The 16854-nt window shown below is 50.6% G+C and overlaps 1 protein-coding gene across 1 annotated transcript in view; it reads left to right on the top strand.

The window, feature by feature from the left end:
• The first annotated feature begins 4121 nt into the window (after nt 1-4121).
• The window catches only part of ARHGEF18 (Rho/Rac guanine nucleotide exchange factor 18), a 124618-nt gene continuing 111885 nt past the window's right edge, over nt 4122-16854 (top strand). The window contains exon 1 of the mRNA XM_031659062.1: nt 4122-4688. Within this exon, the coding sequence (XP_031514922.1) occupies nt 4259-4688 (430 nt within the window). The 5' untranslated portion in view covers nt 4122-4258. The remainder of the gene's footprint in view (nt 4689-16854) is intronic.

Raw genomic sequence — 16854 nt, 5'->3', positions numbered from 1 at the left:
GCTTGAGCCACCGCGCCCGGCCCAGCACAGAATATTTCTACCACACAGAAATATTTCACTCTGCCATGTCTCTATCAAAAGTGGGAGAAAAGGGCAGGTGCGGTGGCTCCCATTTTTAATCCCAGCACTTGGGGTCCTATGACAGTCTCCTCCAGCCTGGCTCCAGCCACGCCTGCTTCCTCCTGTTCCTCAAACACCCTAAGCTCAGTCTTGCCTCCAAGCCTTTGCCCTGGCAGTTTCTACCACCCAGAATAACTTTCCGCTAGATGTTTTTTTTTTTTTTTCTTTTCTTGAGACCGGGTCTCACTCTATCACCCAGGTTGGAGTGCAGTAGCGCGATCTCAGCTCACTGCAGCCTCTGCCTCCCGGGTTCAAGTGATTCTTCTGCCTCAACCTCCCTAATAGCTGGAATTACAGGTGGACGCCACCACACCCAGCTAATTTTTGTATTTTTAGAAGAGATGGGGTTTCCCCATGTTGGCCAGCCTGGTCTCGAACTCCTGATCTCACGTGATCTGCCCACCTCAGCCTCCCAAAGTGCTGGGATTACAGGTGTGAGCCACCACACCCGGCTAGACATTGATTTATATGCCTGACTTCTTCTGAGCTTACAGACCTCAGCTCAAACGGCCTTCCCTGACCTTCCTGGCTAAAGCATCAACCTCCCCCACCCACTCTGTCGCATCACTCTGTTTACTTCCTGCTGCGGTAATTCACAGGACCTGAATTTATCTCGTAGGTGTGTTTCCTGATTCACGGTTTGCCTCCCCCGGCTGGAGCTCCTGCAGGGCAGGGGTCTGTGTCTGTCTTGTTCACCTGCCACAGTGCCTGGCATACAGTAGGTGCTTGTTAAATGCATGTTGCCTGAAAGAAATAATCAGGCCGGGCGCGGTGGCTCAAGCCTGTAATCCCAGCACTTTGGGAGGCCGAGACGGGCGGATCACGAGGTCAGGAGATCGAGACCATCCTGGCTAACACGGCGAAACCCCGTCTCTACTAAAAATACAAAAAATTAGCCGGGCGTGGTGGCGGGCGCCTGTAGTCCCAGCTACTCGGAGGCTGAGGCGGGAGAATGGCGTGAACCCAGGAGGCGGAGCTTGCAGTGAGCCGAGATCGCGCCACCGCACTCCAGCCTGGGAGACACAGCGAGACTCCGTCTCAAAAAAAAAAAAAAAAAAAAAAAAAAGAAATAATCAGTTGGTTACAGAATGGGTGTGTGCAGATCTGTGTATGTCTGTGTCCCCCTGTGTCCTGTGTGTGTCTCGTTGCTGTGATTCTCTGGACGGCCCCGCGTGTGTCCCTGGGGACAAGCGTGGCGCTATGGGTCAGTGAGTGAGTGTGGTGAGGGCTTTCCGGGTCTGTGTGTTTGTGACTTTGAGGAGTCCTGTGGCAACCAGTGTGCAAGTCAGTGTCTCCATAGGTGTTCTCAGAGGTGGCCAGCATCTGTTCCTTTGTGTCGTTGTTTTGTTTTCGTTTGTTGTTTGAGATGGAGTCTCGCTCTGTCGCCCAGGCTGGAGTGCAGGGGCACGATCTTGACTCACTGCAACCTCCGCCTCCTGGGTTCAAGCCGTTCTCTTGCCTCGGCCTCCCTTGTAGCTGGGATTACAGGCACCCGCCACCACACCTGGCTATTTTTATATTTTTAGTAGAAACGGGTTTTCCCGCATGTTGGCCAGGCTGGTCTCGAACTCCTGACCTCAGGTGATCCACCCGCCTCGGCCTCCCAAAGTGCTGGGATTACAGGTGTGAGCCACCGCACCTGGCCAGCAGCATCTGCTCGTGTGTGCGTGTGTGTGTGTTTTCTGTGTGACTGTGATTGTGAGTCCATGTGTATGTCAGGGGTGTTTGGGGTGTGTGTGTGCGTGTGTGTGTGTGTGTTCTGTGTGACTGTGATTGTGAGTCCACGTGCGTGTCGGGGTGTTTGGTGTGTGTGTGTGTGTTCTGTGTGACTGTGATTGTGAGTCCACGTGCATGTCAGGGGTGTTTGGGGGGTGTGTGTGTGTGTATGTGTGTGTCTGCATGCCCATTCTGCGTGTCCACATGACATTGCATGATCCGGTGTGAAGTTGTGTCCATGAGCACACGTGTGTGTATTTGCATCTCCTTGTGTGTCCTCTGGGTGTGCACGTGAGCTTCGTGTTTCCAGGAGCCTGCAGCCCTGTTGTGCAGGGCTGTTGTGCTCTGTTGTGCCCGTGTATGTGTCTCGTGTTCTCTGTGTGTGTGTGGGGGGGCATCCTACATGTAGGTGTGCACATTTGTACCTGCCTCTGTGAGTCCCTGTGCCTATGTGTGACCGTGTGTGAGGTCCGATTGTGCGGTGTCCCAAAACCATCTGTGTGCGCTGCTGTGCAGGAGTGTGCTGGTAAATGTTGAACCTCTTCAGTGGAAAGCACTGATTTACAGCGTTGCCAGTTCTCATGGTGTAAATACTCTCACCACAGCCAATTTCAAATGGTGCCACTGAACAGTGAGTCAGAAAGAGATGGGCAGCAGCACCCATTATATAACATTTCTACCAAACAGGTTCCGTAGGCAAAAGCAACATCAAAAGCATAGATTGTAAGGCCAGGTGTGATGGCTCACACCTGTAACCCAGCACTTCCGGAGGCCAAGGTGGGTGAATCCTCTGAGGTCAGGAGTTCGAGACCGGCCTGGCCAACATAGTGAAATCCCATCTCTACTAAAAATACAAAAAAAAATTATCCTGGTGTGGTGGTGGGCGACTGTAATCCCAGCTACCTGGGAGGCTGAGGCAGGAGAATCGCTTGAACCCAGGAGGCGGAGGTTGCAGTGAGCCGAGATCGTACCATTGCACTCCAGCCTGGGCAACAGAACAAGACTCTATCTCAAAAAAAAAAAAAAAAGAAAAGAAAAGAAAAAAAGGAAAAGGAAAAGGAAAAAAAGCACAGATTATGGAAAATGCAACAAAAATAATGTTAAAGTGATTAAATGTGGTAAAATAGGCATAACATAACATTTACCATTTAACCTTCTTTAAAAAAAAAATGGGATTTCACTCTGTCACCTAGGCTGGAGTACGGTGGCACAATCAAGCTCACTGCAGCTTTGAACACCTGGGCTCTAGTGATCCTCCCACCTCAGCCTCTGTAGCAGCTGGGACTGCAGGCAGGCACCACCACATCTGGCTAATTTTTAAATTTTTTGTAGAGCACCCACTCCAGTGACAGGCTGAAGCCAGCTCAAAAGCCAAGTTTTGTGGGGCATCATGGCTCATGCCTATAATCCCAGCACTGTGGGAGGCCAAGGTGGGAGGATTGCTTGAGCCCACGAGTTCAAGACCAGCCTGGGAAACATAGTAAAATCCCTGTCTCTACCAAAAAAAAAAAAAAAAAAAAATTAGGCTGGGCGCAGTGGCTTACATCTCTAATCCCAGCACTTTGGGAGGCCAAGGTGGGTGGATTGCTTGAGCCCAGGAGTTCGAGACCAGCCTGGGCAATATGGTGAGACCCTGTCTCTACTAAAAGTACAAACCAAAAAAAAAAAAAAAAATTGCCAGCCTGGTGATGTGTGCCTGTGGTCCCAGCTACTCAGGAGGCGGAGGTGGGGGGATCACTTGAGCCCAGGAGACAGAGGTTGCAATGAACCAAAATTGCCCCCACTGCACTCCAGCCTGGATGACAGAGTGAGAGCCTGTCTCAAAAAATATATATATATAATAATTACATATAAATTTTATGAAGTCTATATATAATTTATACATAATTATATATAAAGTATATACAAATTATACATAAATTATCTATAAACAAAAAACTTAGCCGGGCATGGTGGCATGTGCCTGTAATCTCAACTACTCAGGAGGCTGAAGCCAAAGGATCACTTCAGCCCAAGAGATTGAGTCTGCAGTGAGCTCTGATTTCTCCACTGCACTCCAGACTGGATGACAGAATGAGACCCTATCTCTAAAAATAAAATAAATGGTTTTTTTTTTTTGTTTTGTTTTTTGTTTTTTTAAAGCCAAATTTGAGCATTTCCTATCAACTCTATGCTTGGTGACATGATTGGTAGGTGAAATCAGCCATGCTGGGGGTATTTACACCAGGAGAATTGGCAATGGCTACAAATCGGAGAGGTGGTTGTTAAACATTACCAGCACACCATGTTGTTCCACCAGTTTCCAGGTACCCACGTAACGATGTAACTATGTGTGTTTCTGTCTCTCTGTGTGTACCCACCATGCTGGGGTTCGTCTGGGTGCCTGAGTCTCTACGGATACACATGACTTGCATGTCCCTGTATGTTGCTGTCTATACACCCATGTGCCTGGGTGAGGCCCCCACACCCTGTTTCTCTCCAGCAGTTGGTTCCACAGGAAGCTGCTGGGTGTGGGTTGAGGATGCTGGGCCTCCCCCCCAAGCTCCCCACGCCTCCTCCTCAAGACACCTGCATTCACAGGGCTGAGGGGTGGGAGCAGGGCTCTCTTCCTCTAGAACCCCCATCCTCTGTACTCTTCTTAGGCCCCTTGATTGGCCTGCAGCTGGGAGCAGAGTGGCGAGCATGCAGGCAGGCAGTTGAAAAAGAGGAAGTCGAGGTGCTGTTGGGCCACTCTGTGGTTATCCGAGGCTCTACCCTTGGGCCAGATCGAAACCCTGGCCATAGGTCATGGGGGCTGCAGGAGCTGGTAGCCAGGCTGGGTGCCTGCAGGTCGAAGAACCGAGCTCCATCTGGTGAGTACATATCCTGGGAAGTGGAGAGAGACGCACCCATCGGGACAGAGTGGTGGTGGGGTCTGGGAAGTCTCGGGGGACAGCGAGCAGACAGACATCACCGCCTCTCTCCCCCTTGCAGTCAGCTTGCTTCCTGAGTGGGTGGGGGAAGCTGTTTGACCCTTACGTTCTTTGTGCAGAGATCTGTGGTCATAAGAGGTCACCCCAGGGGACGGGGATCCGTGAGGGGCCACTAGGTAAGAAAGGGAGGTGGAGGCCAGGCACGGTGGCTCACACCTGTAATCCTAGCACTTTGGGAGGCCGAGGAGGGTGGATCACTTGAGGTCAAGAGTTGGAGACCAGCCCAGCCAACATGGTGAAACCCCGTCTCTACTAAAAATACAAAAATTAGCCAGGCGTGGTGGCGGGCGGCTGTAATCCCAGCTACTCAGGAGGCTGAGGCAGAAGAATGGCTTGAATCCGGGAGGCCGAGGTTGAAGTGAGTCTCTCAGTCTCAAAAGAAAAGAAAAGAAAAGAAAAAGCAAGGCAAAGAAAGGAAGATAGAGCTCCTTGTAGCCAAGGCCCTCCGGCATGGAGACAGGAGACAGAGAATGAATGGGGGAGCTGTGGCAAAGGCTCAGCTGCCCTTTGCATCTTAAACTGCAGATTCCGGGGCACCCCATGAACCTCCCTGATGCAGATTCTGAATCCACCGTCAAAACAAACTCACACTTAAGGCTGATGGCTGAGAACCGGCCCTGAGAAGGGTCTTGTCCTGATCTGAGATCATTCAGAGTGCACGACCCTCCCCAGGCAGCCTTCCTCCAGCTGGGGGTTCTCGGTTCTCCTGCTTGGCAGACATCCCCTGACTCCTCTCGTGGCCGCCTCTTAGGGGGCCTCCCGCACCACCGCCTGCCTGGGACGGGCGGGGGAGGGGAGGAAGGCTGCGGTTTCTGCTGGGCACACCCAGTCTGTTGTTTCCTGCCGGCCCCCAGTGCTGCAGGGCGGGCTTCAGGCACCCTGAGGTCTAGGAAGGTGGCCCCAGAACCAGGAGGGAGTGAATCTAGTTAGAGTGGACGGCTGGGGCAGAGAGGATGGAGCCGGTGAGTGACTCTGGGGGCTGATGCTCCAAGGCCAGGTCACCTGCAGTTCTGAGAAAAGAACCTGATAACCAAAGGAGGTCAGGAAAGGGTTACCCTCATAATCAGCCACGTTTCAACTCCCTTGTTGTGACTGGGAGTCACTCTGGGAGGGCTTCCTGGTAGAGGCAGCCTTTTCACTATGCCTTGAAGAACCAGTAGATGCCAACTGCAAACACGTCGGTGCTTCTAGTCTGGGCTGTCTCCAGGCCTCCCTGGCCATCCCCCAGCCCGTGACACAGGGATGGGCATATGCTGATGGTCAGTACTGTTGTAGATGATATGGTGACCGTGTTGGACAGCTGGGCGTTCAAATCCCAGTTCCCTGTCCTCTCTGCGGCCTTGGGCAAATGAATTAACTGCTCTGAGCTTTTGTTTGCTCATCTGTTAAAAGGCTGTTATGAGTTTTTGGGGTGTGTGTGTGTGTGTGTTGGAGACACAGTCTTGCTCTATCACCCAGGCTAGAGTACACTGGTGCAATCTCGGCTCACTGCAACCTCCACCTCCCAGGTTTAAGCAATTCTCCTGCCTCAGCCTCCCAAGTAGCTGGGACTACAGGCACACGCCACCACGCCCGGCTAAGTTTTGTATTTTTAGTAGAGACAGGGTTTCACCATATTAGCTAAACTGGTCTTGAACTCCTGACCTCAGGTGATCCTCCTGCCTTGGGCTCCCAAAGTGCCAGGATTATAGGCATGAGCCACCTCACTCAACCTGTTAGGAAGTTTTGTCTGTGAGATCTTACTGCAGTGTCTGGCACGTAACAGATCAGAAAACATTGTCAGCCTCACCTATACCTTCATACTCTGACCTTGTCCCTAAGCCTTCCTTCCTGAGCAGTCCCCACCATCTTCTGAAATGTTGTGTCATACCCATGGTGGATCTCAATCTGTAAGCAAGTGTGCTAGAGTGGACTTCTTGAGGATCCCATCCACCCATCCCTGTGTCATATGCTACTGTATTCTCTCTCTCTCTCTCTCTCTCTTTTTTTTTTTTTTGAGACAGAGTCGCCCAGGCTGGAGTGCAGTGGCACAGTCTCAGCTCACTGCAACCTCCATGTCCTGGGTTCAAACAATTCTCCTGCCTCAGCATCCCGAGTAGCTGGGATTATAAGTGTGTACTACCACACCTGGCTAATTTTTGTAGTTTTAGTAGAGACAGGGTTTCACCATGTTACCCAGGCTGGTCTTGAATTCCTGACCTCAGGTGATCCGCCTGCCTTGGCCTCCCAAAGTGCTGGGATTACAGATGTAAGCCACTGCACCCAGCCTGTTGTATTTTTAATTCTAACCTCTTTATCTCCTGTAGGGCTGTTGCTATTGTCTGTTTTTCTTCTTGTTTTTTGGTATGAGGCTCTGTCTTCTAGTATGCCTGGTAGTCTTTGATTAAATGCCAGGCCGTGTTTGTGAAAAACAATAGGGATCATTTGTGTCTCTTTATGGTGTCATTCTTCTCCGTAGAGGGTTTACTTTTGCTTTGGGCAGGCAGTTAGAGAAAGGAAAGATCACTTTAATTTGATTATGACCTACGCTGACTTGAAGATGGATTTTGCTCTTGGTGAGGGCTAGTCTATGTCTGGTCCCTCCTTGCTCCTAGGGTGTAGTCTTGTAGGCGTCTCAATCACCTCCTCTTTGTGGACCCTGAATTCCAATGTTTATTTCCCCAACATAAGATTGCTAAGAGCTACATTCAGCTTCTCAGGCTTTTTCTGGTCTGCCTCCCACTCACTCAAGAACTGTGTTCAAATCAACAACTTGTTTGTGAGAGAAAAGCACTGCATCATTATGTCCTTCTCACTTTCCTAGGTTTCCTTTTTTTTGGGGGGGGGGGGGTGGAGTCTCGCTGTGTCATCTAAGCTGGAGTGCAGTGGCATGACCTTGGGTCATCACAACCTCTGCTTCCCAGGTTCAAGCGATTCTCCTGCCTCAGCCTCCCGAGTAGCTGGGATTACAAGCACCCACCACCATGCCTGGCTAATTTTGTATTTTTAGTAGAGACAGGGTTTCACCATGTTGGCCAGGCTGGTCTTGAATTCCTGACCTCAGGTGATTTGCCTGCCTTGGCCTCCCAAAGTTCTGGAATTACAGATGTGAAACACTGCATCCAGCCCCAAGGTTTCCTTTCTTTCCAGGGCCGTGATTCTTCCAAATCTGACTGCCAATGCCTTCCAAGCAAGGGTGGTTTTTTACTCTTCCAGTTTTGTCCAGCTTTTCTCTTTGTTCTTGGTGGGAGGATAAATCTGCAATAAGCTAGCCTGCCATCACTAGAAACAGATATTCCAGCTGGGTGCAGTGGCTCACGCCTGTAATCTCAGCACTTTGTGAGGCCGAGGCAGTTGGATCACCTGAGGTTGGGAGTTTGAGACCAGCCAGGCCAATATGGTGAAGCCCCGTCTCTACTAAGAATACAAAAAATTAGCCAGACGTGGTGGCGGGTGCCTGTAATCCCAGCTACTTGAGAGGCAGAGGCAGGAGAATCACTTGAACCTGGGAGGCAGAGGTTGCAGTGAGCCGAGATTGCACCATTGCATTCCGGCCTAGGCAACAAAAGTGAAACTCCATCTCAAAAAAAAAAAAAAAAAAATAGAAAGAAAGAAAGAAAAGAAAGAGAAGTAGATACCCTGTTGTATTTTTAAAAGTGACACTTAGCTGGGTGCAGTGGCTCACACCTGTAATCCCAGCACTTTGGGAGGCCGAGGATCACCTGAGGTTAGGAGTTCAAGACCAGTCTGGCCAACACGGTGAAAGCCTGCCTCTACTAAAAATACAAAAATTAGCTGGGCATGGTGGTGCACGCCTGTGATCCCAGCTACTCGGGAGGCTGAGGCAGGAGAATCGCTTGAATCCGGGAGTCGGAGGTTGGAGGTTGCCGTGAGCTGAGATCGCACCACTGAACTCCAGCCTGGGTGACAGAGTGAGACTCTGTCAAAAAATAAATAAATAAATAAATAAATAAATAAATAACAGAGAGAGATAGAGAAGGAAAAAGAAAAGAAAAGAAATAGATACCCCTGTTGCATCTTTAACGTGAGATTTGGCTGGGTGCCGTGGCTCACGCCTGTAATCCCAACACTTTGGAAGGGTGGAGGTCACTTGAAGTTCAGAGTTTGAGACCAGCCTGGGCAACGTAGAAGACCCCATCCCTACAAAAAAATTAAAAGCAAAAAAATAGCCAAGTATGATAGCATGCACGTATATTCCCAGCTGCTCAGGAGCCTGAGGCAAGAGGATTGCTTGAGCCAAGGGGTTTGAGGCTGCAGTGAGCTATAGATCACACTACTCCAGCCTGGGTAACAGAGTGAGATCCTGTCTCAAAAATAAAAGTTAAAAAATAACAGACCGGGAGCGGTGGCTCATGCCTGTTATCCCAGCACTTTGGGAGGCTGATTTGGGGCTGGGGGTGATTTGGGGCTGGGAAGTAATGTAAAGGATTAGGGGACTGCAGGAGGGAGTCACACAGCAAGTACGTGCTGGAGGAGCTGGGATTTGAAGCCAGGATTTGAAGTAGGGATTTTTTCAGACGCAAGGAGTGAAGATGCTGATAAAGGAGCTTCCACCAGCAGGGGGCAGCACCTGCACAGATGAGCACTCGTTGACACACAGACCATATCCTACACTTGGGTACAGAGAGAAAGGTGGTGTGACTCATGCCTGTAATCCCAGCACTTTGGGAGGCCACAGCAGGAGGATCGCTTGCGCTCAGGAGTTTCGAGACCAGCCTGGGCAACATAGTGAGACCCCAGCTCTACAAAAAACAAAAAACAAAACAAAAAAAAACTTAGCCAGTGTGGTGGCACACACCTGTAGTCCTAGCTACTCAGGAGGCTGAGGCCGGAGGATCCCTTGAGCCCAGGAGTTGGAGGCTGCAGTGAGCTGTGATCACGCCATTGCACTCCAGCCTGAGTGACAGAGCAAGACCCCGTCTCAAAACAAACAAACAAACAAAAAAAACAGAAACAGATGAAGACACAAATATGTAGAAACATAGAAACCCAGGCAGACACCAAAACCACCTCACAGATACTAGAAACAGATCTCCCCAAGACACAGATGAGTCATGCAGGTGGATCTGACCCCACAGATACAAATGGGCATTCTCAGTCTCTCCCTCTCTCTCACACACACACACACAGACAATCACAGAGACACTTTTAAAACTATCTAGATAATCAAATACACCCCACATTGACAAGTTAACATTCAGAACTAACCCTGAAACATGTGTTCTCTAAACATGTAAATGCATCATCAAACCCACCGAGACGATGGCACGCACGCACACACAAACACTCAGACATCCATGCACACCCAGGCTCCCCATAGGACCCAGGTTGTATTTGTATTTCCCTAAGATTGTCTTGTCCAGCCAGGGTAAGAGACCTGTAGGACTGGGTTTAAGGGACAGAGGGTGCTAAAGGGCTTGGCTTCGCCTCAAACCAGGGGTCCCTGGGCCCCTGAGCTGGAAACCCCAGCCCCCCTGCTGAAGCCCCAGGCTTCTATCAGCTGATGCATCTGGCAGACCTTGGAGGCAGTCTCCGCCTCTCTTACTGGCAGCCCCGTCCTGGCAGGGATTCCCAGCCCAGCTCACACTCGAGCTCTCACACGCACGCACGCACGGCCCCCATGGCTGACTCGGTGCTCAACCACTCCTGGCCAGCCTTCTCCAAGCTGTGGCTGAAGCGGTGGGCCTTCAAGAGAGGTAAGCAGCTGGCAGTGACCAGCGGGAGCCATCCACCCAGGCAGGGATCCCAGGACGGCCTGCCCGCCAACCCCCTTCGAGCTTTTTCTTGGCCAGGGTACAGACTCCGCTGGCACCAGCCCTGGATTCCATGACCCCTGATTCTCCGGGGCCCCCTGGAATTATCACAGACTTCTGGGGTCCCTCTTGTTTCAGAGGCAATGTCTCCCAAGACTCGGCCAGGAACTTGTCTCAGGCGGTAAATTTGCAGAAAGAAAGTCCGCCCTCTTAACTCAGCCGCTGAACTCCTTAGGGGCAGTCCAGTGATTTCCTGGGGGTCCTAGATACTGTGGGTTTCTGGTCCAGCTGCAGGACAGGAGGCTCGGGGCAGAAACAAAAACGGGGGGGATTAGTGGCTCTTGGGCACACACTTCACTCAAACACACATACATACACACATACATACACACATCGACTGGTGCCTGCTCTCTCAACCCCCAGGGTCCCCAGGCCTCAGGTGACCTCTTTGGGGACTGGTAACAGCCTTTATTATATCATCAAAGGTCTGAGTGAACTGATGTTGCAAAGAGAGACACTTCTTTATTTATTTGTTTATTTATTTTGAGACCGAGTCTCACTCGGTCGCCGGGGCTAGAGTGCAATGGCATGATCTTGGTTCACTGCTGCAACCTCTGCCTCCCAGGTTCAAGCGCTTCTCCTGCCTCAGCCTTTCGCGTAGCTGGGATTACAGGTGCCCCCCCACCACACCCGGCTAATTTTTGTATTTTTAGTAGAGACGGGGTTTCACCATGTTGACCAGGCTGGTCTCGAACTCCTGACCTCAGGTGATCGACCTGCCTCAGCCTCCCAAAGTGCTAGGATTATAGGCGTGAGCCACCGCACCCAGCCATCAAAGAGACACTTAATGCTCAAGAGTTTAGCCCTTGAAGATAACCAGATGATGTCCAGGTACGCAGGGCACGAGAGGACAATGCCGGACAATATCATAAGAGCTGGTCATGCACTCGTTGCTTCGTGAGCTTCCTTGTCCCCCATTCCCCACTGCCCATATGAGCCCCTCCTGGTCAGGCCAGCCACATCGCTCAGCCTGCATGACTTGTTAGTCACGGCCACCATCACCTACATGAGCCACGTACTTGTTCAAGGTAGCAATGAGTTTTCATGAAGGAGGGGGCCAATGGGAAGACTGACTAGCCGGTTCATTCCACGGACCATCCTTGAAGGCTCATTGCATACCAGGCGCTGTGCTGGGGTCAGGGAGCAGGTGGGAGTATCAGGGGACCCAGGGGCTGGAGTTAGGGGCAGAGAGGATGGCCTTGGGAACTGGGATGCAATAGAAGAGTCATCATCAGGATAGAAGTTGTTGCTAGCTGTTGAGCTCTCATGAAGTTGGGCTCAGAGAGGTTGAGTGACTTGCTCAAGGTCACACAGCAAGTGTATGCTGGAGGAACCAGGATTTGAAGCGGATTCTGTCTGAGGCCACTTTGATGTGTTCTGACCGATGAACAAAGCTGCCAATGTGGGCAGCTGGAGTGCCTGGGGAGGGTTTTTAGATCCCATGATGGATGGCGATCCTGAAGAATCAGTGTATCTGCCATGGATAACCAAAGTGTCCGCCTGTGACCCAGGTCCCTAAGAAGTTCTGCCCCTCTTGTGGCTGCTCAGCTCCCCCTGTCTCCCTGCCCAAGCAATTGAGGCTGAGATTTATATGCCAGCAGGTGGGGGAGTGAGCTGTGGGAACTGACAGTGACTCTTAAACCCTTTTATGGCTGATGCTGCGGGGGCTGGTAGTGGAGGAGGCTGCCTGGGACCTGAATCCAGGCTGATGGACAGCTCCTTGGAGAGGAGCATGGGGGTGGGGAGCAGTGTGCATCCCCAACAGAGCCCCTTTCCGTGAGGCCTCATGTCTCCTCTGGCTTAGCTCCCCTGGGAGAGTGACTCCCTCACGTCGTGTCTCTTGTCAGTAGCCTTGGAAAGCAGGGAAGAATGGCCTTTTTGTCACCCTCTTAAGCTCTGTAACTGGCTGTCTGGGCACCTAATAGGAATTTCCTGGGGAAAGGGTGGGATTGGACTTGGGGAGGCAAGTAAGGCTTGGGAGAGGAGAACTGAGACTTTTAGTGAAGGATCCCAGTGCCCCTTCCCCCATCAACTGCCCCCGTTAACCATTCCACTCACGTTTTCTCATTCATTCCTCAATCTATTGGTGCATGTCTGATGAGTGCAGTCTGTGCCTCGCTCACCTTGGTTTCCTTCCTGTGTGGCTCTTCTGCCACAATTCTGTCCCTCTTCCTTTTACATCTCCTTCCTCACCCCCTCAGAATGCCATCTCCTGAGTGTAATGCATCACTGGCTCTGGACACTGCCATATAACCTATCCATCCAACTATCTACCCATTCATCCCTGCAACCATGCAGCCATCCAACTATCTATCCAGCCAACCAGCCAGTCAGCCAACTCTTCAGCCATCCATCCATCCATCCATCCATCCATCCATCCATCCACCCACCCACCCACCCACACACCCACCCATTCATCCACTCTTCCATCCATCCACCCACTCATTTATCCACTCTTCCATCCCTCCATCCATCCATTCATCCATCCATGCACTCTTCCATCCATCCAACCATCCATCCATTCAAACATCCATTCATCCATCTACCTATCCATCCACCCATCCACTCATACATCCAATTATCTACTTATTCATCCATCCACCTATCCATCCATCTGCCTATCCAACCATTCACCCATCCATCTATCCACTCATTCATCCATCCATCTATCCTTCCACACATCCACCCATCCATTCAACCACCCACTCACCCATCCATCCATCCAGCCGTCTAACCATTTATCTACCCATTTATCCATTCACTAGCAAATGTATGGGCACTGACTCTTTGTCCAACCCAGCACAGCACAGGATAGCCTGGTGATTGTGAGCTCTTTTTTGAATTCAGAAATACCTGAATTTGACTCCCAGCTCTACCTCATACCAGAGTCGTATGGCCTTGGTAAAGTCAAAGCACCTCTCTAAACCTCAGTTTCCCTTTCTATAAAATGAGGACTCAGAGAGTTGTTGTGAGTATAGAAGAATGAAAAGTACATGATGGGCTTAGCACTAAGCCAGGCATATAGAAAGCGACTGATACAAGATTTTACCCCTTGGAGCTTGGGGATGTAAAAGTGAGTCAGATATAGTCCCTGCCCTCACAGACCTCATGCTCTAGAGCAGGGATCAGCAAACCTTTTCCATAAAGAGCTAGGCAGAGCAATCCAAAGTCCTGTGGCTAAAATTGTCTGCAGAGGATCTGAGACAGAGCCCTCAGCTGCCAGGCAGGAAGAGTGGTAGGAATGGCACAGAGATACCAGGAGAATGGTGAGTTGGGGGTGCATGTGTGTGAGGGGGAGGTAAGAGGACAGGCTGGGAAGGGCTCTGAATGTCATCCTAAGGGGACTGGAGTCTATGGGGGTGGGGATCAGTACAAGGGGAGTGACCATCAGAGTGTCTATCAAAAGGACACACCAACTCCAGGGTGGACTACAGGGGACAGACTGGTAGCTGAGGGTCTGTTACAAATGTGATTGGCAATCGTTTGGGGTGATTGTGGTTGGTAATTGACAGAGCTCAGTCTATGACATGGGGATTAGGGCTTAGCTCATATTGGAATCAGGACGCAGCCTATGACACCAGGATTGGAGCTTAGTCTATGATGCCAGATCAAGATTCAGTGTATGACACCAGGATTGGGGCTCGGTCTATGATACCAGGATAAGAGCTAAGACTATAACACCAGGATTAGGGCTTAGCCTATGACACTAGGATCAGGGGTCAATATATGACACCAGGATAAAGGCTTAGTCTGTGACACTAGAGTGGGCGTTCAGTCTATGATACAAGAATGAGTGCTAAACCAATGACAGCCAGATAAGGTTCAGTCTATGATATCAGGATCGCGGCTCAGTATATGACACCAGGATCATGGCTCAGTCTGTGACACAGAGATTAGGGTTCAATCTGTAAAACTAGGATCAGAGTTGAGTCAGTCATTGGGAACTAGGATCAGAATTGAGTTCATCATCAAGTCAAGCTCAACCTGTTCCTAGGTCAGAAGCTTCCCTATAAAAACAAAACTATGTCCGGCATCATGGCTCATGCCTGTAATCCCAGCACATTGGGAGGCCGAGGTGGGAGGATCATATGAGGCCAGGAGTTCAAGACTAGCCTGGCCAACATGGCGAAACCCTGTCCCAACTAAAAATGCAAAAATTAGCCGGGCATGGTGGTACACATATGTGGTCCCAGCTACTCAGAAGTCTGAGACAGGAGAATCGCTTGAACCCAGGAGGTAGAGATTGCAGTGAGCCAAGATCGAACCACTATACTCCAGCCTGGGTGACAGAGTGAGACTCTCTTAAAACAAAACAATAACAACAAAAAAACACACACACAACACACAACCCTGGAATTTCTTTTTCTTTTTTTTTTTTTTTTTGAGACAGAGTCTCACTCTGTCACCCAGGCTGGAGTGCAGTGGCACAATCTCAGTTCACTGCATCCTCCCCTTCCCTGGCTCAAGAGATTCTCATGTGTCAGCCTCCCTAGTAGCTGGAATTATAAGTGCACGCCACCATACCCAGCTAATATTTGTATTTTTAGCAGAGACTGTGTTTCGCCAGTTGGCCAGGCTGGCCTCGAACTCCTGACCTCAAGTGATTCGCCCGCCTGGGCCTCCCAAAGTGCTGGATTAAAGGTGTGAGCCACTGCGCCCGGCCAACCCTAGCCTTTCACCTTTGATCTTTGGACCCCAGACCTTCAGGTTTCACAGATACGGGGCATGAGGTTCTGCAGGCTACGGGAGGCCTCAGGCCTCCACAAGGACCCTGTCCAGTGAAGCAAGCCAATCCTGCTGCCTCTCCTCCAGCCCCCAGGGGACTTGGCTGAGGAATGGGACAGCCTTTCCCCTCCCAAGCTCCCACCAGCCTCCAGGACCCTCCCCCACATCTGGCTTTCCTTCACAGCCTGCTTGGTTCGTTTCTGTGAGTCACAGATGCTGCTTTGGCTTTTGGGTGGGGAGGATTAACAACAGCAGCTGAACAGAGTCCCTCCAACCAGCCTGGGAGGGCAGCCTGGAAAGCAGTGATGGTGGAAACCCCGGCATTGCCCGTTACTGTCCAGCCATTCATCCATGAATACAGGCGGCATCAGGGGGCAAATTTACCTTGAAGCAATGGAACTGAAGCTTCAGGCCCCATGTGCACCTGTCCCATCCAAAACTCTGCAAGAGGCTCCAGCAAAAATTTTTTTAGCAACAGCTTTATTAACAACTTTTAAAAAATATTTTAATAACAAATTATTAATATTTATTAACAACTACCATATACTTCACCCATTTAAAGCACACAATTCAGTGGTTTTAGGCCAGGTGAAATGGCTCATGCCTGTAATCCCAGCACTTTGGGACGCCAAGGTGGGGAGATTGCCTGAGCTCAGGAGTTCGTGACCAGCCTGGCCAACATAGCAAGACCCCCGTCTCTATTAAAACTACAAAAATTAGCCAGGTGTGGTGGTGCCCACTTGTAATCCCAGCTACTCGACAGGCTGAGGCAGAAGAATCGCTTGAATCCGGGAGGCGGAGGTTGCAGTGAGCCAAGATGGCACCACTGCACTCCAGCCTGGGCGACAGAGTGAGGCTTTATCTCAAAAAAGAGATTGCGACCGGGCGCGGTGGCTCACGCCTGTAATCCCAGCACTTTGGGAGGCTGAGGCGGGCAGATCACAAGGTCAGGAGATCAAGACCATCCTGACTAACACGGTGAAACCCCGTCTCTACTAAAAATGCAAAAAATTAGCTAGGCGGGGTGGCGGGCGCCTGTAGTCCCAGCTACTCGGGAGGCTGAGGCAGGAGAATGGCGTAAACCCGGGAGGCGGAGCTTGCAGTGAGCTGAGATCCGGCCACTGCACTCCAGCCTGGGCGACAGACAGAGCAAGACTCTGTCTCAAAAAAAAAAAAAAGAGATTGCATAACAGCAGTTCCTCAAAAAGTTAAGCATAGATTAGCATGTACTCCAGCAATTTCCTTCCTAGGACAATGGAAAACACACATCTGTGCAAAAACTTGTAAGCAATTGTTCATGGCAGCATGATTTGAAATAGCCAAATGGTGGAAACAACCCAAACGTCCATCAGCAGATTACTGGATACACGAAATGTGGTATCTCCATACAATTGAATAGTATTCAGCCCTAAAACAAATAAAGCACTGGCCGGGTGCGGTGGCTCACACCTGTAATCCCTACACTTTGGGAGGCCAAGGCGAGTGGATCACCTGAGGTTAGGAGTTCG

This window comes from Papio anubis, chromosome 20 (genome assembly GCF_008728515.1).
Source record: "Papio anubis isolate 15944 chromosome 20, Panubis1.0, whole genome shotgun sequence".
NCBI classification, from domain to species: domain Eukaryota; kingdom Metazoa; phylum Chordata; class Mammalia; order Primates; family Cercopithecidae; genus Papio; species Papio anubis.
The sequence above is the reverse complement of the archived record's forward strand: the minus strand, read 5'-3'. Positions and strand labels throughout refer to the sequence as shown.